Source organism: Cibotium barometz, chromosome 41 (assembly GCF_041138505.1).
Source record: "Cibotium barometz isolate CiBa-2024 chromosome 41, ASM4113850v1, whole genome shotgun sequence".
Lineage (NCBI taxonomy): Eukaryota > Viridiplantae > Streptophyta > Polypodiopsida > Cyatheales > Cibotiaceae > Cibotium > Cibotium barometz.
The window spans coordinates 7904503-7931655 of NC_141086.1; the positions used below are offsets into that span (position 1 = coordinate 7904503).

At 46.7% G+C, this 27153-nt stretch overlaps 1 protein-coding gene across 6 annotated transcripts in view; it reads right to left on the reverse strand.

Moving 5' to 3' along the window:
• FIP2 (potassium channel tetramerization domain-containing protein / pentapeptide repeat-containing protein) overlaps positions 1–27153 on the reverse strand; it is a 53552-nt gene that overhangs the window by 23198 nt on the left and 3201 nt on the right. For 3 of the 6 annotated variants that reach the window (XR_015262944.1, XR_015262943.1, XR_015262942.1), the window contains 5 exons: positions 3974–4080; positions 3118–3252; positions 2731–2883; positions 312–395; positions 163–205 (listed from right to left, as the gene is read on the reverse strand). Coding sequence is in view for 3 of the 6 variants with exons in the window: in XM_086779933.1 (XP_086636059.1) it covers positions 159–205; positions 312–395; positions 2731–2883; positions 3118–3252; positions 3974–4080 (526 nt within the window). In the remaining 3 variants the exon portion in view is untranslated. Of the gene's footprint in view, positions 1–158; positions 206–311; positions 396–2730; positions 2884–3117; positions 3253–3973; positions 4081–27153 lie in introns of all 6 variants that reach the window. The other 3 variants (XM_086779933.1, XM_086779934.1, XM_086779932.1) reach the window with 1 other exon arrangement.

Consider the following 27153-nt stretch of genomic DNA (forward strand, 5'->3'; position numbering starts at 1 on the left):
ATACAACAAACTTGAAAACCATTTACTCATGAACAAAAGAAGTCTTAGCTCAGCTCCTCTAATACCTACGTGTTTCATAGTAATACAGAAATTGGTCAACCAAGCAGCTTGAAAACCACTGAACTAAATGAGCTTTGTATGAACTAAAGCAATCTTACTCACGAAGGATTGCATTATGGAAGTTGGAACCATCCGCCTCTGCATCCTGTATCATTAACAAGAACTCCAATATAAGCCTGTCTATCTCTTCTGGCCCTTTGCATTCACAACCTTGCCATTCACACAAAATTTCAAAACACGTCAAGTTTTACACTGAAATTTGCAGATTGGAGCTTGGCCCGAGAAAAAAACGTGTTGATCAACTGAGCACAACTGAAATCCGCATGAGACAGATCCTGCAAAGCATAGATGCAATCAATAATCCTACTGGCCCTCAAATCATCAACTGTTGCTTATCTCAAAAAGTGATACACCACATCGGACAAAAAGACACTTTCTGAAGTGCATTTAAGAAAACATGCAACTAAGAAATCAGATAGTCTCTAACGAGGTGAAAATCACAAAAGAGGAGAATACATGGCTGGCCACTCTCTAAGGGAGGTTACATATGTGGGGCCAATGGGAAATCAGATAGTCTCTAATGAGGTGAAAATCACAAAAGAGGAGAATACATGGCTGGCCACTCTCTAAGGGAGGTTACATATGCAGGGCCGATGGGAAAGAGCCACATTAGGGGCTTGTAGTGCCAAGTGATCCCATTCTCACCTCCAGGACTGGATGAGCCAGAAATGCTGCTCTCTGATCCTGCACAACCCTAAACATGCCCAGGAGTTGCTCCCACTGGCCACAGAGGGTGAAAATGATATTGGTCCATATGGAACAGATCTCTCTACAGGAAACCCCTGGAGTCACTCCCACTGACCAGAGGGTGCAAATGACATTGGTCAAATGACTGAAGATAAACCAGTCCAATCATTGCCACGCTTTACGGAAGCCTCTGGCAACTGCTCAATGAAATGCAAACCCCCCCTTGATTATCGAAGGGACCAAAAGCTGGGAAAAGCAAGCCAAAAGGTGTGGCTTCGACCAAGTAGCAACTTGCAGCATCTCTTTATGCAGCGAGCTGTGAGATGGTGCCCTAGACCAAGATGGCATCAATCTCTCTGCATATCAAAGCTTGCAGCAGCTCTTACCAGAGCGCAACCTTCTGAGTATGGCTCCAGGCTCCTCTTACACCTCATGCGTTCCATGTAGAAATTTACTGTCATGTGCATGTTTGCCCATGGACATATCCTAGAGCTAATACTGAAGGGGCAACCAGAAAAACAGATTAGAACCAGGAAGTTTTGAGCATGAGGTGCAGTTGGCCAAGGTTGGACTTGGAGCAGGACTTGGAAGACCTTGAAGGACCTGTCGGGTGCGTTTGATGCTGTCGGATGCAAGGAACTGCTGTCGGCTGCATGAAGACTAGTCGGCGCTGCATTTATGGAGAAAATATGCCAGTCAGCTGGCCGACCAATGTAACACGCGGAAGCTCTGAGAGTCTTCTTGCAGCCCTAAACACCACTTAGAACATGCTGATGCAAAAACGCAGACAGAAGGGAGAGGAGAGAGAGAGAGAGAGAGAGAGAGAGAGAGCTGGAAATTCAGTATATTCATATGGTACAAAAAGGTACCCTAGATCTACAGCCATAGGCTGCCTTTTCATAAAAGGTGAAACACCCAAAATACTCCTAGTACTTGACCCACTCCCTAGTGGAGTGAATGATCAAATCAATGAGCACATGCGCCCTTTTATAGCCCCTTTGGACTCTTGGAGAGCTGGCCGACTGCTGGTCGGCCAGCCGACTAGCATATTTCTCCATAAATGCAGCGCCGACTAGCCTTCATGCAGCTGACAGCAGTTCCTTGCATCCAACAGCATCGAACGCAGCCGACAGGTCCTTCAAGGTCTTCCAAGTCCTGCTCCAAGTCCAACCTTGGCCAAAACTGCACCTCATGCTCAAAACTTCCTGGTTCTAATCTGTTTTTCTGGTTGCCCCTTCAGTGTTAGCTCTAGGATATGTCCATGGGCAAACATGCACATGACATTTACATGACTAACAAAAGAGGTTGTGGACTCTCCTCAAATCATCCTTTGCTCTGGGAGCCTTCAGACATAGCCTCCCACCATTGACAAGGTATGCCAAGGAGAAGCATAGTAGAAACTCCTCAGATGAAAAATGCCCCTTGGGAGGGCTCCAAGACTTTCCTCCTTTTCCAAGGTAGGGGGCACTATAAGCATGTCAGAGATCTGAGCATCCCCAGAACACTCAGAGTGGGAAACAACGTGATCTTGTAGTGTGGACACTGATGAGCTCTTGTCCCAGGCATATTCCCATCTCAAAAGGAGAAGGCTGAAATGACCATATCTAAGGGCAAGGGCCGGGAGTACTGCAGAGCCATGCAAATGTGCAGAGCTGCACCAGATTCTAGCTAGGACGTGACCTTGATCGAAAACTACCACTGGAGTGACTGAGCAGCCCACTTCTACAGGGAGGACCTCTGTAGACAGTCGGGAGAACCTACTGGATCATGATGAAAGTCTTATGGTCATGAGTCCTCACTTCAGCAATCAAGCAAAAGAGACCTTCATCGACTTGAACAATGACACAATACAGTGGTCAAGTGCATGTAAATACCCAGATCAATGCAACGTTGTCTCAGTGCATCTGGAAAAAAAGGGCCTACCAGCTTTGAAAGGTCTTGGCCGGACAAATTGACTCCACGAAGGCGGACACGCTCTGACTGTATACATTTTAGTATCTCTTTTCTTGTCAATTCGGGCTTATACTCATCATCTTCCTTCTTGTTCATAGCAGCATTGATACTTTCCATCAAACCCTGCCCAAAACAGCAAGCCCATGCCCATGTCAATTATCATGACCAACGCACATAGCAATGCAGATACAGCCACAGCTAGGCCACGTCCAGCATACATCCAGTTACAGGAACAAGATTTAGGAAAAAAGCTTTAAAAAACTCTTTGTTCATGTGGGGAAATTTTTATCGACCGGATTATGAGTGGATTGTTAACAAAATAATCAATCAATTAGCATTTAAGTGCTCGAGAAGTACAACTAATTGGTAGTATTCAGCTTCTCGTAGTAATTCCTGATATGAAGGGAAATCTAGAGTAGGTAGAACACCATCCCGCAACCAGTTGAGTATGTGGCGAAAATGCATTCCATCTCTGTCAATAAAAGCGATTCCCTGCTAGCAAACGCAGCAACCCATCAGTTAAGATCGACCCTAGCTTTACAATTTTTCCATGAAGTGTGAAATATCACAAACTTGACATTTGAAAAAAAGCACCAAAAAAAGGGTCCCTTATGCACGTGGAACATGCTTCATCAGCATCAGCTTATGTGTCATCATGTTCGAAAAGCAATGATGTAAGCAATGGGTGTTTATAGTCTAACATCAAAAGACAAAAATCTGAAAGCTTTCTATGCTTGTTTGGTTTAGTGCTCCGAATGCAAGATGACAAAATCAATCACTACTAATAACCTGAACAAACTCATTCACCAAACAAAAAGAAATGCAGACACGAAAAACTCTTGGGCCTAGGTTAGCACACTGCAGAGCTAGACGGCTATGGAGGGTGAAACTCCATTGTGGTGAGAGAGAGAGAGAGAGAGAAGCAAACGAGCTGTAGAGAGAGATGATGTAACACAACTCAATGATGGATTTTGATTGATTATATCAAAATGAAGTACAAGCCTTCGATATATAGGCCTTTCTCACACCAAATCATTTGACCTTTATTTAATGCATGCTTATACACCCTCCTAAGAGGTGGTTCACACGCAGACACACATACACACTACCAGCCTTTTCAGGGGCTGTTCACACCTGTTACACACATATAAGCTCCGCCTTATCCCAACAAAAACTATGGGAGAGAAGTTAAAAAGCTGCAAGCAAGAAAAACCTTGGAATCTTTGTGAAGACGATGTCGACCACTAAACATTGCAGCAAGCATTGAATCCGCATCTCGTTGTGTTAATGTGTCAATGGTTGTTGCAAAGAGCATACCTCCTGCAAAAAGGACATCAAAGCATCACCAGAAAACTCAACTCCTGTGGTCAGAAACCTTTGGATTTGACAGCATTACTTGGCACACATGCACACCCCCCCCCCCCCCCCCCGCACATTGAGATCACTCTTATATAATTGCAATATTGCATGGGTACAACCATCAATGTAATGCCATCCTTAATTTCTTTGTTATAAGCTTTCCAACCAGTGTCATGAGAACAACCCACACCTCCTTATATAGCTAACAAGATGTATTCACTTCCGATTGTTTTGGGGGACAAATTAGTTGGAGAAAACTTGTCTTTTTTTAGAAGAATAAAAGAATACTAAAGAAAATGCATATCAAAACCTGGCATAAAAATCAAATTTTCTGCATTTAGGTAGTTTGAGAATCATCAAATATGCTGCCCCCTCTCAAAAGAATAAAAACCTTGTATGTTTTTTTTCCGTTGAAGGTGTTCATATGACTTTTTATTCGAGGTTCGTTCTTTGCTTCCCACTCAGCCTGAGAGGCTATGCGCAAGGTGGTACCTATTCTGTCAAACTCCCCGTGACTTGCATCCATCGTTTGGTTTCAGCCACAAGAAATTAGCAGCCATCTTTCTCATAGGCAAGAAGTCTTTTCTTCCTTGCTAAACTACCACACTTGACAAGCCATGGTGTGACTCGCTAGCTACACCCCCTTGGGTCGGAATTTGAGTCTTTCTCACTAGACAATGTCCTTTGCCAGAGGGGGGATTTGAACTTGTGCCCTTTGACTGCAAGCATGGGGAGCTCACAACTAGACTCGTCAGAACAAATGTATGCATTTAAGAGACTTCAGTCCCATCCAAAGCACTTTAGCTTCAGCTCACAACTAGACTCGTCAGAACAAATGTATGCATTTAAGAGACTTCAGTTCCATCCAAAGCACTTTAGCGGTCAAAAGATGGTGTTGTAAGCGTCCCAACACTGTTCTCAACAAGGTAAGACCCACACTGCGTGCATTGACGGATCATTTCCAAAAATCTAGAAAATGTCATAAGTTTCAAGTACACGAGCAAGTACAAAGGCACCACAAACAGGTATCAAGGGTACAACTGAGACTGTACGGGCAGCACAACAAAGTCTGATACATTGACAAGGTAAAGCAGCTGCAATACAGGCAGGTACTGGCGCTGTACAGCATGTGGATATAGGTGCTGCTAACAGCAATGAACAGCCAATACTATCACGTGCACCCTGCAATGGGGTACATAGTGACACACTGGCATGATCATCAGTGCAACAGTAGCACCTTTTTTAGGAATATTTGTCGTACGCCGTGACCCCATTGTGAGCCCTCAGTCCAAGGACAGTCAGGCACAAGCTACGTAGGTTAGTCTCTAAGCCTTAGAGGTCAGTCAAGTGTCAATCCTCTTAACCCACTTGGAGAATTCATCATACAGGAGCATGTAGGTGTCTGTCATAGCCTTAGGTGCATGAGTAAGCATTGTAAGATCATTGCACATAGAAAGGGGCCAGCCCTAAGGCCAGCCCCAAGGCAGCCCAACATGGGCTAGCCTTGCAAAGGGCATCAAAGCCCTTGCCATGCAGTTGGCCAGCCCTTGTGGCTTAGGGGACCAGTCGGCCAGCACCCGACCAGCCCTACAAGCAGCCAACTGGGCATATTTGCCAGGCATGAGCATTTACAGCAACCAATTGGAATTATCAACAGACCGACAGTGATTCAGCAGGCCGACTAAGCATTTAATGCAGTCATGGGATTTTACATCAACCGACTGATCGTTTGCAGCAGCCGACCAGCAGCAGTAGATCATATAAAAGCATGGCCTCAGTCCCACATCAAAACATTCAGGTATTCAGCAGAAAGTGCAGAAGTTGGACAGCATCCAGGGATCAAGGGAGCTCCTCTTCATATTCAGCCAGCTGTGTGCAGTCCTACAGCTATCTGGACTTGCATCAGTGGCTAGAAGAGTCTTCAGCAGAGCCTCAAATTAGGTGGATACTCAGCCGACATACGGTCTTCCTCGTCCTTGCGTTGGGCGTTCACATCACTTGTTTCTCAAGCATTGTTCGGCATTCTCCAAAGAATAATATAAACAAATACTCTTGCTTGCAGAGGGGAGCCCTTCAGTGGGTATTGGGACCCAATACTATATCATCTTCTACATTCTCATTCTCTTCTCTCCCTCTCTATTCTCTAAATTGGATGCTAAAGATTCTCACCACATAAAGGTATAAAGAAGGCCCTGTAGTGCGTTATCATGGTCAAACTCAATGCATGTAACAAATACAGGGTTGTGCGGACAAGTACAGAGGATGACATAAGCAGCATTGTCTAGTTCAAGAAGCACAGCTATACCGATGGTATGGCAGCAGGATTAATAAATATGGGCAAAAGAGAGGCAAGTACAGCAGCTTATAACACCAGATTAGAGGTACGGAAAACTGGTGGCTGAATGGAGACTGGCCAGTGCACATCAAAGAGGTGACAGGCTGATGCCCATTCTTATGAAAGAGAAGCGAATGGACCGTGGCAATGAGGTAAAACGGGTCCACCGCACCTTTGAAATTCATGCCCCTTTTAATCTTGGGGGCATAAGCCCCGGCACGATTTAGTCGCCCAAAGTTTGCCCATGGTCATCCCGGAACACTAAATGCAAATCTACAACAGATTTGAGCACTTCTGCAAATCAGCCTATGTGTAATACCAGTTTGTACTTCGAATATCAACAATATAAGCAAATACATCACTTGTGGCGGGGGCCCCTAAGTGGGTGATTGGAACCCCGTCAGGTGTTGCTCTGTCAACACAGCAGAAAGACTTAACGCTAAGCACATGAGAGGTTAACGCTAGTCAAAACTTACCAAGACACACTAGAGAAGGAAAGATAGGCCTATTACAAAAGATAATGTTTACAGTAATGAACTTGGATCTTGGTTATGCTGTCATGTGCAAGACATGCATTGGATAATCCCAGGGCTAATCCTGAAGAGGCAACAGATAAAGAACCAGACTTGAACCTGATTTTGGAGTAGATGTAACTGTTTTGACGAGGGGTTGACTGGTGTTGGACAAGGGATGCTGTCGGCCAGTGCACAAGAGGAAAGGGACTGTCGGCTGCATTTTAGGAATACTTTGTCCAGGACCTAGCCGAGCAGCAGTCGGCCAGTCCACTAGGACTTCCCAAGGATTGTAAAAGGCGACTTTGCTCATTGTTGAGACTCATTTAGTACAGCTAGGACTGAGTCATAGATTTAGGCATAGATTAGGTTACACACCTTTTCATGAAGGCAGCCTATGGCTGCAAGATCTGTACTACCTTTTTGTACTATAAAAATATACTGACTACTCAACTCTCTCTTCCGTCTCTCTGTTCGCTACACTGCCGCCCACCAGCCCCTCCGCCTCACTGCCCTGCTGGCGCTATGCTGGCCCGTCTGCCTGTCCGGTAGTCCATGTGCCCACCTTTTCCCATCCACCCTTCCTCAGGCCTCCAAGGCAGCAACATAACTCTCTCTCTCTCTCTCCTCCCTGCTTGTGGGAAGGGCTGCAGAGTAATCTCGAGGAATGGCCCCGAGTCTCCAAGAGAAACTCGAGGCCCTCGAGACGGCAATGAAGGCACTAATCAAGGAGAACAAGAAGACATCCAATTCCAACCTCAATGAGGTGGAGAACAAACTACACCGGCACATCATGGCCCTCGAGGCACGGGTCACGGACCTTGAACAAGAGAACACAGCACTCAAAGAGGAGGTGAGTGCATTGAAAGTGGAACTGGTAGCCGTCAAGAACACCGAGAAGGAAGAAGGGGAGATCAATGACAACACTCTCACGGCCATCAAAGAAGAGATCTCCAAGAAGATCACAAAGGACATAGAGGGAAAACTCGAAGCCAAGCAGTCAGGATGGGTTGAGGTGGTGAAGAACAACATCCGTAAAGAAGTGAGGGAGGAGACTCAAAGGGAAGAACATCAAATCATTCACACCACCATTGAGGAGGAGAAGATGAGGCATGCCCGCCGCCTCAACATTCGAGTCACAGGTATAGCCGAGACACCCAACTCCACTCCCGAGAAAGATGGAAAGCTTCTATGCATGAAGCTAGGCTACAAGGAAGAGGACCCTCTCCCCTTCACCAAAGCATGGAGAGCCAGGAAAGACTCAACACGCAAGCGAGCCCTCATCCTACAGTTTGCAAGAGAGACGGAGAGGGTAACCTTCATGAGGATAAGGGTCATACTACGAGGCTTAGAGGGAGCTCCTATTTTCTTGGATGATCATCTCACGAGGATGCAACTAGAGCATAGGAGAGCTTGCATGCCACGAGTTGTAACGTGCGGAAGCTCTGGGTAGTCTTCTTTCAGCCCTAAACACTCTTGAAAACCTTCTGATGCAAAAACGCACCATCTGATGCAAAAACGCAGGTAGAGAGAGAGTAGAAAGAGAGAGAGAGAAGTGCTGGAAATTCAGTATATACTATGGTACAAAAAGGGTACATATCTGTACAGCCATGGGCTGCCTTCATAAAAAGGTAATAAACCCTAAAATCTGTCCCCTATGGGACCCCTAGTGACTCACACCCCTAGTGGGAGTGAATACCTAAGACATTGAGCAAGGGGGCTATTTATAGCCCCTTGGAATAAATGATGAACTGGCCGACTGCTGGTCGGCCAGTTACAGCTTCATAAAAGTCCCTAAAATGCAGCCGACTGGATCTGGTTGTTGTCTTTGATGCGCCTGCTGCTGCCACACCTTCTGGTACAGCCAACCACTCAGCCGACAGCCATCTGGTACTGCTGACGTCAGCCTCCATGCAGCCAACAGCCTTCTGATCCACGCTTGGCTCCAAGTTCTGCTCCATGTCCATCTTCTACTGGTTCATAGTCTTTATCTGCTTGCCCCTTCTGGATTTAGTCTTGAGAAGGTCCATGGCATTGCTGATGCACATGACATCCCCCTCTGCTAAACTTGATGACGGGAATCCAACCTGCTCTTGGATGACTGTCATCATCCCAATCCTGTTCCGAAGTCCCTCTGTCATCCATCCATCCCTGGCAAACCTTTTTCTCTGAAAATCCGGTCTGTTCTCCAAACCACTCTGTCTCTGATGAAGATCTATGCATCTGGTCTTCCTCTAGTCCACAATCCATTCCTGCCCTGGCTCTGAACACTGTCTTGGTCTTTGTTCCTGGAACTGAGTCTGGCACTCTCACATCACCCTTGGAGGATCAACCTCCCTTGGGACCGTTCCCTTAGAACCCATCTGGCTCACGGAACTGCCATCCCCATCTGGCACTGTGGAACACCACCAACAAACCTCCTGGGAGTTCTTCCCGATCTGTGTTCCCGTGTACTTTCCTGTACCTTGGACCTGTACACCACCATCTGGGCTTCGAATCCGTGTACTTTCCTGTACCTTGGACCTGTACACCATCATCTGGGACTGAATCAGTGTTTAGCTTTGCTGAGCCTGATGCTCTGATACCAATGTAACGTGCGGAAGCTCTGGGTAGTCTTCTTTCAGCCCTAAACACTCTTGAAAACCTTCTGATGCAAAAACGCACCATCTGATGCAAAAACGCAGGTAGAGAGAGAGTAGAAAGAGAGAGAGAGAAGTGCTGGAAATTCAGTATATACTATGGTACAAAAAGGGTACATATCTGTACAGCCATGGGCTGCCTTCATAAAAAGGTAATAAACCCTAAAATCTGTCCCCTATGGGACCCCTAGTGACTCACACCCCTAGTGGGAGTGAATACCTAAGACATTGAGCAAGGGGGCTATTTATAGCCCCTTGGAATAAATGATGAACTGGCCGACTGCTGGTCGGCCAGTTACAGCTTCATAAAAGTCCCTAAAATGCAGCCGACTGGATCTGGTTGTTGTCTTTGATGCGCCTGCTGCTGCCACACCTTCTGGTACAGCCAACCACTCAGCCGACAGCCATCTGGTACTGCTGACGTCAGCCTCCATGCAGCCAACAGCCTTCTGATCCACGCTTGGCTCCAAGTTCTGCTCCATGTCCATCTTCTACTAGTTCATAGTCTTTATCTGCTTGCCCCTTCTGGATTTAGTCTTGAGAAGGTCCATGGCATTGCTGATGCACATGACATCCCCCTCTGCTAAACTTGATGACGGGAATCCAACCTGCTCTTGGATGACTGTCATCATCCCAATCCTGTTCCGAAGTTCCTCTGTCATCCATCCATCCCTGGCAAACCTTTTTCTCTGAAAATCTGGTCTGTTCTCCAAACCACTCTGTCTCTGATGAAGATCTATGCATCTGGTCTTCCTCTAGTCCACAATCCATTCCTGCCCTGGCTCTGAACACTGTCTTGGTCTTTGTTCCTGGAACTGAGTCTGGCACTCTCACATCACCCTTGGAGGATCAACCTCCCTTGGGACCGTTCCCTTAGAACCCATCTGGCTCACGGAACTGCCATCCCCATCTGGCACTGTGGAACACCACCAACAAACCTCCTGGGAGTTCTTCCCGATCTGTGTTCCCGTGTACTTTCCTGTACCTTGGACCTGTACACCACCATCTGGGCTTCGAATCCGTGTACTTTCCTGTACCTTGGACCTGTACACCATCATCTGGGACTGAATCAGTGTTTAGCTTTGCTGAGCCTGATGCTCTGATACCAATGTAACGTGCGGAAGCTCTGGGTAGTCTTCTTTCAGCCCTAAACACTCTTGAAAACCTTCTGATGCAAAAACGCACCATCTGATGCAAAAACGCAGGTAGAGAGAGAGTAGAAAGAGAGAGAGAGAAGTGCTGGAAATTCAGTATATACTATGGTACAAAAAGGGTACATATCTGTACAGCCATGGGCTGCCTTCATAAAAAGGTAATAAACCCTAAAATCTGTCCCCTATGGGACCCCTAGTGACTCACACCCCTAGTGGGAGTGAATACCTAAGACATTGAGCAAGGGGGCTATTTATAGCCCCTTGGAATAAATGATGAACTGGCCGACTGCTGGTCGGCCAGTTACAGCTTCATAAAAGTCCCTAAAATGCAGCCGACTGGATCTGGTTGTTGTCTTTGATGCGCCTGCTGCTGCCACACCTTCTGGTACAGCCAACCACTCAGCCGACAGCCATCTGGTACTGCTGACGTCAGCCTCCATGCAGCCAACAGCCTTCTGATCCACGCTTGGCTCCAAGTTTTGCTCCATGTCCATCTTCTCTTGGTTCATAGTCTTTATCTGCTTGCCCCTTCTAGATTTAGTCTTGAGAAGGTCCATGGCATTGCTGATGCACATGACACGAGTCTTACACGCGAGGAGAGAAGGCAAGAAGGCCTTCTATCGAGATGGTCGGGTCATCATTGATGGCCGGCCCATGGATTAGCGGTTTGGGGCCTATGGGACACAGACCAAGCCACTGACAGAGATACACATGGCAGTATGGAACTGTAATGGTTCACTATGGGTGGAGCCTGGACGACTGGAGCATGTTATGGGGAGGAGAGACATCATACTTCTGATAGAGACACATCAGAGCCCAGATAGAGGGCTACCTCGAGTAGAGGGATTCCAGTGGGAGTCAGCATACAGGAGGACCACATGCCAGGGTACCTCGAGAGGGTCGGGGGGGGTAGCAGTTATATTCAGACGAGAGCTACAAGGGAGACTGAGAGTGGTAGCACAGGATCCAGAGGCCAGATACATGTGGATCAGCTTACAGCTCTCACAGGACAGGGTTATATACATAGCCCTATGTTACTTTCCTCCATCAAGATCCTCCTAGGTCATTACTACAGAGGACATGCCACAAGAGGAGGAGACAGGAGCCTCGCCATACACTTGTCTGTAAGAGGAGATTATGCATTATTCTACTCAAAGTAAGCTCTCAGAGAAGCATATGAGATGGGCAAATTTCCTCTCAATGTTTCATTTTCAGATTTTACATACTCCAGGGAAAAAGAATGTGGTGGCAGATGCCTTATCTAGACGACCACAGGTTCATGCTATTACAGTTGCATACCATGAGGACTTATCGGACATGCGTAATACTTATCATCTGGATGAGGATTTTGCACATGTATGGGCTGATTTGCAAGAGGGTATTGCTGTCCCATCTTATGTCATAAGAGATGGATATCTCATGATGCAAAATCGTATGTGTGTGGTAAAGAACCTTCGCCATAAGGTTATGGATGAGTGCCATGCTCCTCCATATGCAAGTCATAGAGGCATTTTGGCCACAGCACAAGCTTTGGAGAGGTATTTCTTTTGGCCAGATATTCGCAAGGATATTGAAGCATATGTACATGAATGTATGGTATGTCAAAAGGTCAAGTTTGATCGACATAAAACACCTGGATTGCTTCAGCCTTTGCCTATACCAAATGAACCATGGGAAAGCATTGCTATGGATTTCATTATGGATTTGCCAAGGACGCCACAGGGAAATGATGCTATTTGGACCATCATTCACAGGTTTAGCAAGCAGGCACATTTCATTCCTGTGCGCAAGACAATAAAGCCAGATCATATGGCTAGGATGTTTTTGGCACAGATATTCAAACACCATGGCATGCCTAAATCTATTGTGGGGGATAGAGATCCTAGAACCACAAGCTTATTTTGGTGCGCATTGTTTGACAATATGGGTACAAAGCTGAACTTCTCATCAGCTTACCATCCACAGACAGATGGGCAAAGTGAAATAGCAAATTCAGCCGTCCTCGACTTGCTGAAATCTTATGTATCCGACCACAAATCGGATTGGGAGAAGTATTTACCACTTGTTGAGTTTGCCTACAATAATACGGTACATACTTCTACGGGCAAGGCGCCCTTTGAGATTATCTATGGCAAGGTGGTACTACCACCCATCCTTCGTACAAAGGATGAGATTTTTGCAGCAGATGAGTATGTCAGAGACTTGGATACTACATTTGCACAGGTACGGACAGCCATAGAGAGGTCTCAAACCAAGATTAAAAAGGCAGCTGATAAGCATAGAAGGGATGTACAATTCAAACAAGGTGATTGGGTCTTGCTGAAATTTGAAAAGGCACGCCTTCGGAAGAGGCCAGGGAAAGAGGGAAAGTACCCTAAGCTTTCCAACAGGTACTATGGACCTTTTCAGATCTTGGAGAAGATCAATGATGTTGCATTTCGGCTTGTACTCCCAGATCATTGGAACATGCATAATGCTTTTCATGTGAGCCTATTGAGGCCTTATGTGGGACTGACACCGTTTGAGCCGGTTTTGGAAGACCCACCCGAGGTGGATGAGCTGGAAGAGATTCTTCAACCTAAACAGATTGTTTTTCACAAGGAACGAAAGCTTGCGGGAAGCAAACTTGTTCGTAGGTACCTTGTGAAGTTCAAGAATTATTCAGCTTTGGATGCGAAATGGATGGATGAGGCCTATTTCGAGGATTACCCAAATCTTTTAAAGGCCTATCTGGAGGCTTTTCAGTTGCGGTCAACTGATTAGAAGCCGGGGGGATGTCACAAACCCCTATATTCTAGGGACATGCGGATGCGTGTCAGGCCTAGAAACATGCGGATGCATGTATGTATTATACCTAGGCATGTGTATGGATCATATGAGTGGATGCATATGAGTCCAAGGACATGGCAGGATATTTGTGGACTTTCGGGCGGTGTCCGTGTGGATTCCGGCCATGCACACATGGTGTGTTATGATGGCAGGCGGAATATTTTCAAGTACAAGAATGATGATAGGTGGTTCTCCAAGTTTACATGTGCACAATGCATAAATGATGCATGCCATAACTTTATTTTACTTTGTGTGACATTGTCTTGCTGCCTGGACAATGCTTGTTATTTTGGCTTGTGAAGTCCGAGGGACCGGGGACGCCCGGGCACCTTGTGGACATGTGTGTGCACTCCTGGTTGGGCCTAAAACTGTGGGCTTATGGGTTTTGCAGGTGGTAAGTGCGTCCACACTCAATTTACAGCTTATTTCATTTACTACTCAAGTTTATTGGTTTGCAGGTCCACACTCATTAATAAGTGGCCGGACAACTTATAATGCGTTCGCATTTGGTTGGACCAAAATTAATGAAGTCCGGACAGCTTATGGCCATTTCCCATTTGGTTGGACCTAAACTTATACAAATAGGACAAATGGAGCACTATGGGCTGGACACCTACCTGGACACCTTATGGGGACACATGTCAGCCAGTATGTGTACCCACCAAGCCCCTTAGGTGGCACTGGAAAAAGGCGCCTCCCTCAAGAGGCCTTTTGGGCTGTTTTATTCATTATTCAACACATTGGAGAGCTGGTTGGAGCTTTGGGAGTTACTATACAGGGCTGGTTGCTTTCTTCCCGGACTCACACAAGCTTGGATATCGATCCCCACACTCTTCTAAAGGGCTGGTTGGTAAATTTCAGACCTGCAATTTCTGGTTATTGCGAGTTTTGGGCTGGTTACACGTGTCCAAAGTCAACTTGGACAGTACAGGACAGCTCTAGGGACCTCCACAGGGCTGTAAGACCCCTTACAGGTGGATTTCTCGCGATAGAAAGTTGCTGTTTTGGACTGGTTATTGCACAAAACAGGCCGGACAGCAATGGAATATGTGAGCATGGATGTGTCTCAAGGATTCCTGGTATAACAGATGCTTAGGGCAAGCATTGGGGACACTTGCTCGCGGAGAACACAGGTTTCTGGATCAGTTTCTCGCGTGGAAACAGGGCCTAAAGATCCATTTACATCCTGTGCAGGGCGGAGTACCTGTGAGGATTGTGATACTCTTGTGCAGGGCGGATGTACCTGTGAAGAGGCTTGTGCAGGGCGGATGTACCTGTGTGTAGGGCGGATGTACCTACAGATTCTCTTGTTTGAAATGTATTCATTCATGATGTATTTGGAAGAATCAGGTGCAGTCTGGTGGTGAATCCCTAGGCACCCGTAATCTTGTACTTTGCAGACTCTTTTGGTAATATAACCTAAAGGGGGGGGGTCAGCCTATCATCGGCCCCTTTATGTGGTGTACTGTCATTTTCAGCTTTGTGGTTGTAATGCTCAAGTGTTAAGTGCTCAGAATCTTGTTCACATTTATACGATTCCAATACACGCGTCCGCCTCCCGTTTCAGTAGAGGATGGGCTCCTACTCATGGATCCCCTGGCACCTATGGATACCATTACAGCCCAGCTGGCATCACTCCTACACACGGCTGCATTACAGAGCTTCCCACATCGTATCCACTCAGGAGAGCCTGCAAGATCTGGGACTATGCCCCAGAATAGATGGTATGATGACGAGTGCAGAGCCCTATACTCACGGCTCCGCATACAGAGAGCCTTGGGAGCCATCACAGAGCAAGAGTCGAGGAGAGAGATGAGGAAACTTACTCACCGCAAAAGGCGGGCCTTTGCAGAGATACAGGAGCTAGAGATCTTCCATTTCTTCATGAGTAGAGATAGCCCTATCTCATGGCGGCACTTCAGAGAGCCCCGGACACCGACACCCATTGCAGACCCACAGACATGGCACACATATGCAGAGGGCCTATACCACGCCCCACAGCAGCCACCTATACCTCAGCCACAGGAGCCTCGACCTACCACAACTAGCTTCTTTACCCACTCGATGGTAAAGGAAGCTATCCGCCGCCTACATCATGGACATCATGGACGGGCCGCCGACCATATGGGCCTACAAGGTGAGCATCTCATATATGCAGGAGATTCTTTGGCTCCTTTTCTTGCAAACCTATTTAACAGGGCACTAGAAGAGGGTTTGCCTGCGGAGTGGACGATGCACACCATTGTGCCGATCCACAATGCTCGATCCGAGCAACTACTGTTGGGGTAAGGCATTATGCCCACCCTTGTAGTGTGTACAAGCCCATAAGTTATAGTACATAGTACACTTAGTACTTTTAATGTACTAAGTGCACTATGTGTACTAGAGCAAATATACATGTGTGATAGGGGAGTCACACACTCACACTTGATGAGTTGACTTATCCCCATATGTCTCTCTCTCTCTCTCCCTTCTTCTCTGTGTATGTCTCCCACATGAAACCCTAACTCTCTCTCCCTTCAACTGGTATCAGAGCCCGGTGTGTCGCATGCGCGCGTGTGCGCTTGCGGGTGTGCAGAGTCGTCTTCATCGTTGCAAAGAAGAAGCTCGACTATGGAGTCTTGAGTTTGGCAGGAGGAGGAGAAGAACTTGCTTTGAGTTTGGGTCTCAGCAAGGAGGAAGGAGACACAGATCTGATTTGCAGATCTGGTGAGGAGCTTGCATGAGGCGTGGAGGTCAACCACAGTGTGCCGGGCAGAGCCGTGGGCTCGGGTCAACATTGTGGGGCGTGCAAGCAGTGCCTGCAGTGTCCCAGTGCACGCAGGCGTTGGGCGGATACGCGAATACACGACAGGTGACCTTTTCGAAGCGTCGTGGGGGACTGTTGAAAAAGGCCCACGATCTCTCCGTTTTGTGCGACGCAGAGATCGCCGTCATCGCTTGATCTCTGCCGTGGCCGTCTCGCCACACTCCGTCCAATGCCTCCGTCGACGTACCAGCTTCGACCACGCATCACGACTAATTCGCTTGCCGTCGCCTGTCAGTTTGACTCCAACTTCGCTAGTCGTCGGCCTGCGTGTCATCCCCGTTTTGTTTCTGAACCCTTGTTGCTGACCTGAGTCGACTCAGTCTTCTGCAACACGCTGAGGAGCTCCCGCCTGAGCAACTGCCGCCTGCACGAATACCGTTGCCCTCTCAATATCTGCACAATTTTTTTGCAGCAGCATCAGCACGACCCCCCCTTTCCTGCAACAGAAATTTTCAGAGGTATTTGCTTCAATTTTTTTTGGGGGGATTTGCAATTGAGCAGATACAATCATCAATTGAGCAGGTACAGGTCCAAATTGCTCAATTTTTGAGCAAAATTGGCAACATTGGGTGACATTGGTCACATTCAGGATCAATTTGCAGGAAATTGGATGTCAAAATTTGGGGCTTTTTGATGTAATTGTGCCATTGGGCATTCATACATGCTGTATGATGTGAGCAATCTCACATTCGGGCCAAAATTGCAGGAAATTGGAGTGCAAATCAAAGGGCTTTTGTGCCGATTGGGTTGATTTGCATGCAAGCACTGGCATTTGATGCTTTGGGCAATGTGTTGATGCCTGTAAAGCACTCAATGTGCCTGTAAATCAAGGGGGTTTTATGTACTGGATGTATATGTGGCCAGGGGGAAGCATTGTGAATACTCTGGATGCCTTCATGTACAATAATGTACCATGTATGATCAGAAATTGAAGGGGCTTTTCAAGATTTTATGCTTGTTGAGCTTGGCAAAGCAGCAGGGAAGACTTTTATGCCTTGAACCCTCAGAAATCCACTTGCAGTCAAGGGGCTTTTGCTCAATTTCTGTCCGGGACTGTTGTATGCAGTGGTGAGGACTGTCAAGGTCTGATTTTCACTCATTTGGACAGCCAAGAGAGCATTTATTGCTAATGTACTTGTCGGTACAGATTTCGTACAACTTTGTACAAGTTTTGGCATGGCTGTACATTGATTTGAGTGAGGAAAAGGTTCATTTTCAGCTGCTGTACTTGCCGGTACAGATTTGGTACATCATTGGTGAGCACTTAGTACTGCTGTACAGTACTTTGGAAGGGGAACATAGCACATTTAAGGTGCTGTCATAAATCTGCAGCAACCAGATTTTGGTGACTTTATCACATTCAGTGGGAGGAGAGTTGCATTCGTGCTTCCGCATTGGGAGATAAACTTTGGGAGAACAACTGTGAGCACTTTGTGTGCTTTTGGTGCAGTGTTTGCACATCTTGCAGGGAGTCAGGCATTGACAAAGGTTGCATATTGCTATGGCAACCACAGGTGAGAGCTCTTCATTGCTTCACATCAAAAAGCTTGAAGGCTCACATAATTATGACATTTGGCAAACCCAGTGCTATAATGTGTTGCTCCACAAGAAGCAGCACAAGCCCATCAAAGAAAGGGGTGTAATGCCCGCATCTCTTACTGCTGAAGAATGGGAAGATATGGATGAGTTGGCAAGATCCACCATCATGTTGTCTGTGTCAGACACTTTACTTTTCAGCATACGTGAAGAGAAGACAGCTTGGGGAATGTGGCAAAGATTGCAGGACTTGTATGCCCAGCAAAGTGCCTCAAGCAAAGTGTATTGGTTGAAGAAACTCATAGGTCTTCAAATGAAGGAAGGGGCGTCTATGACAGCCCATCTAAATGAGTTTAATGGTGTTGTCAGCCAGGTCATCAATCAAAAGTTGGCAATGGACGATGAGTTCAAAGCCACCTTTCTCTTATGCACTTTGCCAGAGAGTTGGGACACATTCAGGACAGCCACTAGCAATTCAAATGCTATGCTGTCATATGCAGATGTGGAGGGTGCTCTCCTTCAAGAGGAGATGAACAGGAAGAACAACTCTGTTGGAAAGTCCAATGCAATGAATGCACGTGGGAGATCCCAGCAAAGGGGTAAAAGCCAAGAATGGGGAAGGAGCAAGTCCCGCTCCAAAAAGGACTTAGAATGCCATTATTGTGGCAAGAAGGGACATATCAAAAAGCAATGCTACAGGAAAAGGGCAAAGGAAAAGACAAAGACAAAGATGAAGCCAAAGATGCAAAGCCAAAGGGCAAAAGTGGAGTCAAGATTGAAGAAGTCAATGTGTCACATGCAGGTGACAGTGAGGATGAAGTCCTATTCACGTCTTCACTTGATGCCCATTCACTTCTTGCAGGAGATGGTCATGGTATGCACTCATGGATCATTGATTCAGGTGCCTCCTTTCATGTCACAGGTTACAGAGACTTGTTTGTCAGGTATACTGCTGGCAATGAAGGAGTAGTTTACTTGGGTGACAACCATGCATGCAAGATTCTTGGCAGAGGTGATGTGAGGCTTGTGTTTTCAGATGGCTCACAGCTTATGCTCCATGATGTCAGGACTCAGGCATGTGCCTGAGATCAAGAAGAACCTGCTTTCTACTGGACAGCTTGATGATGCTGATTATGTTACCACATTTGGTCGTGGAAAGTGGAAGATTAGTAAGGGCTCACTGGTTGTTGCCAGAGGCTCTAAGGTGGACACTCTTTACCTCATGCATACTGGTGTTTGTCACCATGCCAATGTAAATGCAACCGAGCTGCCGGAAATCTCTATGTGGCATAGCCGGTTGGGACACATGAGTGTCAAAGGAATGGAGCAATTGTCTCGTTATGGTTACTTGCCTTCTCTAAAGTTTTCAAGTTTTCAGTTTTGTGAGCATTGTATATATGGCAGGCAACTCCAGTGCCCCCACAAGGACAGAAAGATGCTCAGTTAGAGCTTGTGCATTCAGATGTATGTGAGATGCCTCAGCTTTCTTTGGGAGGGGCAAAATATTTTGTGTCCTTTATTGATGATGCCACACGCAAGGTGTGGGTTTATCCTCTTCGTTTGAAGAGTGATACATTCTCAGTGTTTGAGAAGTTTGTTGCTCATGTTGAGAATCAAACAGGCAAAACACTGAAGGCTTTGCGTTCCGACAATGGTGGAGAGTATATGTCTAAACAGTTTCAGGACTTTTGTGATGCTAAAGGCATCAAGAGGGAGCTCTCTACTCCTTATGATCCTCCACAAAACGGGACAGCAGAGAGGATGAACAGGACCATTCAAGAGAAGGTCCGTTCTATGTTGTCACATGCTGCGTTACCTCATGGTTTTTGGGCTGAAGCTGTTATGACAGCCGTTCATCTTATAAATAGGTCACCTAACACGAGGCTTGGTGGGAAAGTGCCAGAGGAAGTATGGACAGGGAAGCCTCCGTCCTACAAGCAGTTGAGAGTGTTTGGTTGTGTTGCGTACGTGCACATACACAGGGAAATACGCACCAAACTTGATCCTAAGTCTCACAAATGCATATTCCTAGGATATGGTGACAGAGGTGAAATGGGGTATAGACTTTGGGATCCAGTGAATAGAAAGATTATACGCAGCAATGATGTCATTTTTGATGAAACATGCATGTATAAGGAGCCTGCAAGGTAACAGGAGCCTGGCAGAGTCATCTTTGATGATGATGGACATCATGGACAACAACCAAGGGCTGTAAATCAGCCATTACAGCATCAAAACCAGCCCTTAAATGGTGCTGAAAATGGTCCAAATGGACAGCCAGAGATGGCAGAAGATATCCCTATGGATATCCCACAGTTAGAGGAGATACCGGGCATGATCTTTCAACCTTATGGCATGGAACAGGAGCCACCAATAGGTGATATGCAAGCTGGACAGCAACCTGCAAATGATGGTCATTGGGTACGGAGGTCCACAAGACCCTCCAGAGCCCCTGACAGGTTTGTACCAGGGGTTGACTACTTGATGCTCACTGACTGTGGGGAGCCCTCATGTAATAAGGAGGCTTTACAAAGGGCAGACAAGGCTCTTTGGGAGCGTGCTATGAAGTCAGAGATGGATTCTCTGCACAAAAATGGAACATGGAAGTTGGTGCATTTGCCTACAGGCAAGAAGGTTTTGCCATGCAAGTGGGTTTACAGGCTCAAAGTTGCACCTGATGCAAAGCCAAGATACAAAGCCAGGTTAGTGGCTAAGGGCTTCAAGCAGGAATATGGTGTGGACTTTGATGAGATCTTCTCTCCAGTGGTCAAAATGACCACACTTAGAGCTGTATTAGCTTTGGTTGCTCATGATGATCTGGATTTGATTCAGATGGATGTGAAGACTGCTTTTCTTCACGGTGATCTCCATGAGGAGATATATATGCAACAGCCAGAGGGTTATGCAGTAAATGGAAAGGAGAAGCTTGTATGCAAGCTGAAAAAGAGTCTTTATGGGCTCAAACAGGCACCAAGGGAATGGTATCATAAATTTGATACATTCATGAAATCACAGGATTTCAGGAGGAGTGACATAGATCACTGCTTATACACCAAGAAAGCTTTGGATGGCAGTCTATTGATTCTCATCTTGTATGTTGATGATATGTTGATTGCCGGGAAATCTCGTAAAAGAGATGGATGCCTTGAAGAAGAGGCTGCATCAGACCTTTAATATGAAGGATTTAGGTGATGCAAATCACATTTTGGGTATGTGGATACTTCGGGACAGAAATCAGCTTGTGTTGTATTTGTCTCAGAAGGAATACATTGGCAAAGTTTTGCAGAGGTTCAATATGGACGGGGGGAAGAAGACTAGTACTCCTTTGCCTCCATATGTGAAACTCAGTGCTATGGACAGCCCACAGTCAGATAGTGGCAGGGCTGATATGGCCAAGATTCCGTATGCTTCAGCTTGTGGCAGTCTCATGTATGCCATGGTTGCTACCAGGCCGGACATTGCATTTGCAGTGGGAGTGGTTTCTAGATACATGGCCAACCCTGGCAAGAAGCATTGGGAAGCAGTAAAAGGTGTCATGAGATTTAAGGGCACTTTGCCTTTACATGCTGATTTTTCTTTTCCTTCATTTAAGGGCACTTTGCCTTTAAGTGGGAGGTTGTTGGGGTAAAGGCATTATGCCCACCCTTGTAGTGTGTACAAGCCCATAAGTTATAGTACATAGTACACTTAGTACTGTTAATGTACTAAGTGCACTATGTGTACTAGAGCAAATATACATGTGTGATAGGGGAGTCACACACTCACACTTGATGAGTTGACTTATCCCCATATGTCTCTCTCTCTCTCTCTCTTCTTCTCTGTGTATGTCTCCCACATGAAACCCTAACTCTCTCTCCCTTCAACTACAAGACGGTTATGGTTGGCCACGTGTTGGCGAAACTCTATGGTGCAGTGTTGGAGCAAGAGCTTAGCTTATATGCTAAGCGAGCATGTTACGCGCATCAGGGCAGGCAGGCTTCAGGAGAGCTTTCTCTACCACTGACCATGTATTCACTTTGAGATGTATGATTGATCAGGCCAGAGTGAGGAAGAGATAGCTCTATTGCTGCTTTGTGGATTTCCGCAAGGCATTTGACACAGTACCACGAGAGAGGCTCTTTCAGCGCCTGCAGTCTCTTGGCATACCAGCAGATATGACATGGGGCATCTATGAATTATATGAGCAGGTTTTTGGGCGAGTCAGATGCCCAGGAGGTATGTACGAGACTATTGCTAGCACCATTGGTGTGAAGCAAGGATGCCCACTTTCCCCCACGCTATTTGGGTTATACATTGATGAGGTGGCTGACTTCATTACACGGGGAGGCGGAGATGGAGTTGATCTAGCAGGTACCTCAGTGCATATTATGCTTTATGCTGATGATATTGTATTAGTGTCTGAGTCTCCAAGAGGTCTACAGCACCATCTACATGCACTCGATGATTTCTGCACACAGAGGGGTCTTACTATGAACCTTGGGAAAACCAAGGTTATGGTCTTTCATACATCGCGACAGGGCAGGAGTCAGCTGACATTCACTCTTGCAGGACGCCAGGTGGAGGTGGTGACATCATATGTGTACCTAGGGGTTACCTTCTCTGCAGCAACCACGCGCTTCACCATGGGTTCAGCAGCCAGAGCTAGATTGACACAGGGACATGCAGCATTGGCTATGCTAGAGAGAGAGTGCCACCAAGCGCATTTTCAGGAGCCCCGGACGAAGGGGTGGCTATTTGACACATTAGCACTGATGTATGGAGCAGCGGTATGGGCGCCAAGCCTTGCTACCCATTGGTGGACACAGATAGAGAGACCACAGGCCCTCATGATGGCACGCATGATACGCAACAAACCGTGAGTACCTCATGACATTATCTGAGCAGAGTTTGCTGCGCCTCCTATGATGGTAGAGGCCATATTCCAGACTATATACCTGCTAGACAGATTTAGAGAGATGCCACAGGACAGATTATCATACAGAGCTTTTGAGGCATCTAGACAGCCGGCTGAGGCAGGAGACACAAGATCATGGTATGCACAGGTCACACATTGGTTCTCACAGCATGGCCTAGACGTGGATCATCTACCACCATTCCAGTATGACAAGGATGCACCACATATCCGTCTCTCTCTTCTGCTTGAGATGGCCGAGAGGCATGTGAAGATCCCGACACTCCCCACGTTCCCGGTGGACCGTCAGATGGACGGGAGCAACTACGGCATATGGAAGGTTATGATGGAATCTGTTCTGGAGTCTTACGACCTCGCTGATTTCGTCGTTGTTGGGGTTCCATGGCCGGAAGTAGAGGAAGGGGAGTTACCGTCGATCCAAAAGGACCGAGAGGCTCAAACACAGATGTGGGATCGTGTCAACGCCGGGGTTGATTACCAGTGGCAGGCTCAGCACCATCACGTGGGAGGAGCTTGTGCCCATGGTCTTGGACCAGGAGGAACGATTCACGAACCCTCCTCAGGGTGGAGGTTCGGAGGCCTTAACTGGCCAACGGTCGAAAGGCCGTAACACGGGCAAAGGGAAGGCTTCGTCGGAGAAGTCTTCTGAGAAGAAGTCTGTTACTGATCGCGAGAAACTAAAGGCAGAGAGGACCTGTAATGATTGTGGCGAGAAAGGCCACTATTGGAGGCAGTGTCCCAAGCGGAAGGCCAAGAAGGGTGAAGATTCCTCAGCAACAATCATGAAGACTCCGGCTTTTGTGCACCTAGAGGTGGTGGACACCGATGTTTCATTTTCTTTAGGCAGGGAGGAGATTGAAGGATTCTCCGCAAAACGGATACTCGGGAGTGGATTCTAGATAGTGGTGCTTCCAGGCACATGACTCCTTCCCGTTCCGGTTTACAGGATCTCTGTCACCAAGTGGTGAACTTTTACAGTTGCTTTCCTTGTATTTACCTAAGTAAATACATATATTTTCTTTTTCTTTTTGTTCTTTAGTTGCTGTTGATTTCTACCCTCAGATATCTCTTGGATCAAGCTTCAACATTGCATGACCAAAGAAGGTGGACCATTGGGACTTCGTGCGACTGATGGTTTACTTGAGCCTTGGGACCCTGAAATCCCAGAAGATTGGGCACTGAAGACTTGACGAACAGTGGACCAGGACAGTGTACTTGGCCACTGAGAATGGTGCAAGACAGTGTGCCTGGCCATAAATGTAGATACACATTTGTGAATGTCCATGAAATGAAAAAGTCACTGTGTCATGACCACATTACATTTTTTGATGTGGTCACGAAAGAGAATATTGGTCAGATGACCTGAAGGAATGCTTTGGGCATATCTCCTAAAATTTAGGGAAACTGCTATTTTTGGACAGTCATCAGATTTGAAATCTCTTCGCGTCAATCTCTCCGGAATGTTGCAAGAATCAATAATCACCGAAGGACTGACATCAAAATGTTAGCAGGTTGGGAGATTTTTAGACCGGAAGGCTGGAACGGGAAATGAGCTGCATGACTGCCATGTGGCAGCTTTTAGGCCAGTTTCTGAGTACAAGAAACTGGGCGCTTGCTTATCTTCCCCCTGGGCACATTTTTGTGGTAAGCAGGTGGATTGTTGCAAGTTAAGAGCTATTGGAGCTTCCCCTTCCCTGTTCTCTATGCAACTGAGGGTTGAGCTTGCTCCCCACAGCCTCTCTTAACCTATATTCAGCTATGGAAATGCCCCTCTAGTGGGCTACTCTCATGAACTATGTATAGCTGTGTGGGGAATATGCTTTTTGGCTGAGGAAAGAGCCTCCTTTGACAGGAACAGGAGCAGCTAACTGCTGCTCCAAAGCAGGAACAGGTGAGGGTAGTTACCTCACCACGCAGGTGTCCAATTCAGCACTAAATCAGTGCTGTTTTTGGACTGTTCAGGGACTGTTCCAAGGCCCAATTGATGCCAGATTGCAGAGGGACCTTGCTAGGGTCTACCAGGACAGTGTGGTGGTTGTACAGAGCTGAAAACAGGTCTGTACAGAAAATACAGCAAGCTGAAATTCACTGTTTTGGGTTTATTTGAGTAGTAGAAGGCCAAGGAAGAGGACCAAGGACTTGGGATTTTGTTCGGGGAAGGTTTATGTACCGAAATGCTACCGAAATTTCCTTAGAACAGGGATTTCTTGGCCGTGAATTGCTCTTGTAACTACAAATACCATACCCTTGTAATTTCTCTTGATTTAATTGATAAATAAATACCGAAAGGGGTGCCGGACTTCGGGGCCAATCTGGTGTTGAGCGAGGGAGCGAGGATTCTGTTTGTGTGTGTCATAAAGTCCAGGTATTTAATTGAAAGAATTACTGCGTTATGTGTCCATAGCCCGGTTTCAATCTCTGCAGGTTTTCTGGTCACATTCTTACTGGGGATACATCCACTATCCCAGTTCACAGTGAGGGCAGGATGGAGATAGTTCCCGATGGCAGAGAGGGGAAGCATTCCTCCCAGGTGTTGTATGTTCCGTCACTTGGTTTTCATCTGTTGTCAGTGCATCAGGTTTGCAAGACTGGCGTACGGGTGGAGTTTGATGAGCATTTTGTTGCTCTACGGGACAAAGCAGCAGGCCAAGTGGTTTGGGAAGGCGGAGTGGAGAATGGAGTTTACAAGCTTTCAGCACTCTCTCTCCCACGTCCTCAGGTTTGTGATGAGTGGCAATCTGGCAATGGCCACTTAAGTGTGGATACGCTGCAGGTACAGGCTTTCCGAGACCAGATGGTGGATAGCTTGCCAGTGGTGGATGGCAGCAGTTGGCAGGAACTCTCCAGTACTGATGTTGGTAGTTCTTGTGTTCGTCAGTCAGAGGAAACTGAACAGGTCACTTATGCTCTGATGTCTCGTAGTATTCGAGACAAAGAACCTCCAGTAGATGAGGATGTTCTTTCCACGAGGACCTTTTGGAAAGCCAGGCGGGTGGCAGTTGATTACTTGCAAAAGGAGGTGGCTTCTCCAAGCTTTGTGGTTCCGGATTCAGAGGGGGTGGTTGACAGGTTTCAGAAGGCCTTGCGTGGTCTTCAGCAGGTTTCCAGGAGTTGGTTTTGCACCGTAATAGGTGTTGATCCTTGTGAGCAGTGTGATGCCTCTTTGACTCAGAAGCAGAATGGTTCATTGATCTGGTTGATGGACACCAGATTGGACGGGAGCTTCCTGGTGAGGCAGTTGAGCTCATGGTTGCGGATGACTCTTTGGGAGGCAGGATTGCGTTTCCTGTGGTTTCTGCGGCATGCGAAGGACAACAGCCAGGAGCTGAGAGGGGGTGTTAGAAGTCATCTCCCGTCTATTTTTATACACTAGGGCCTTTGTTGTAGGTGTGCCCGCCCTTATGAGGTGTTTTCTCATTTTTCCCCACTCTCCGTATTTTTACCCTATTTTTTTCCATTTTTTTGTGGCTTGGGAGGCAGCCCTGAGATGGCAGGAGGACCCATAGCTGGCTGACTGATGGTACTGGTCCACGACTCCATATCTGAGATGGCCGACTGCTGACAACTGGCCGATTGGCTATTTTTTGCTGGTCGTGGAGTTTCAAGGCCAGTTGACTGCCTTTAGCACAAGCCGACTGGGTGTTTGGGGCCATATAAAATGGCCCCATGGCCCCCATTCCATTTTGTATCATTCTCGGGATCTTCTTGTGTATATAGAGCAGAGTTACACGCCTCTATCTCTCTCTCTCTTGTGCTGTGATTTTCTGCACAGCGTTTTGCTCGTGTTTCCAGATCTGGTCATCATCTCCGCTGCGTATTCTGACACCCCCATCCCCTACATCTGCACCTGGACATGGCTTCACGCATACCACTCTCTATGTGCATCAATATGCATAGAGAGACATGGTAAACCGTGCTAGCCCAAGGCGTAGACGTGGAACAGGGATTTACCTACCAAATCCTCCAATATTAGGAGTTGATTCCCAACGTGCGCGCAAAACATGCTCCATAAGCTAGTCCATAATCCATGCACAAATCCATATGAAAATCATATAAACCAAGTATTCCAATCAATAACAATGTTTCCCTAAAAAACAACTCAAGGCGAACAAAACACTATTCTCCTTGTATAGGCATACAAGGGTTGGCCTTATCACCTACTTTAGTCAAAAAACATGATAAGTACAACAAACTTTAAGTTAAGTTGAAAGCAAATATAATTCAATATTCACTAAAAATACTTGGCTTTCCTTTGCCAAGTTTGTTCAAAATGTTGTTCTTGAGAGTAGGCGCATAAGCGTCTTTATG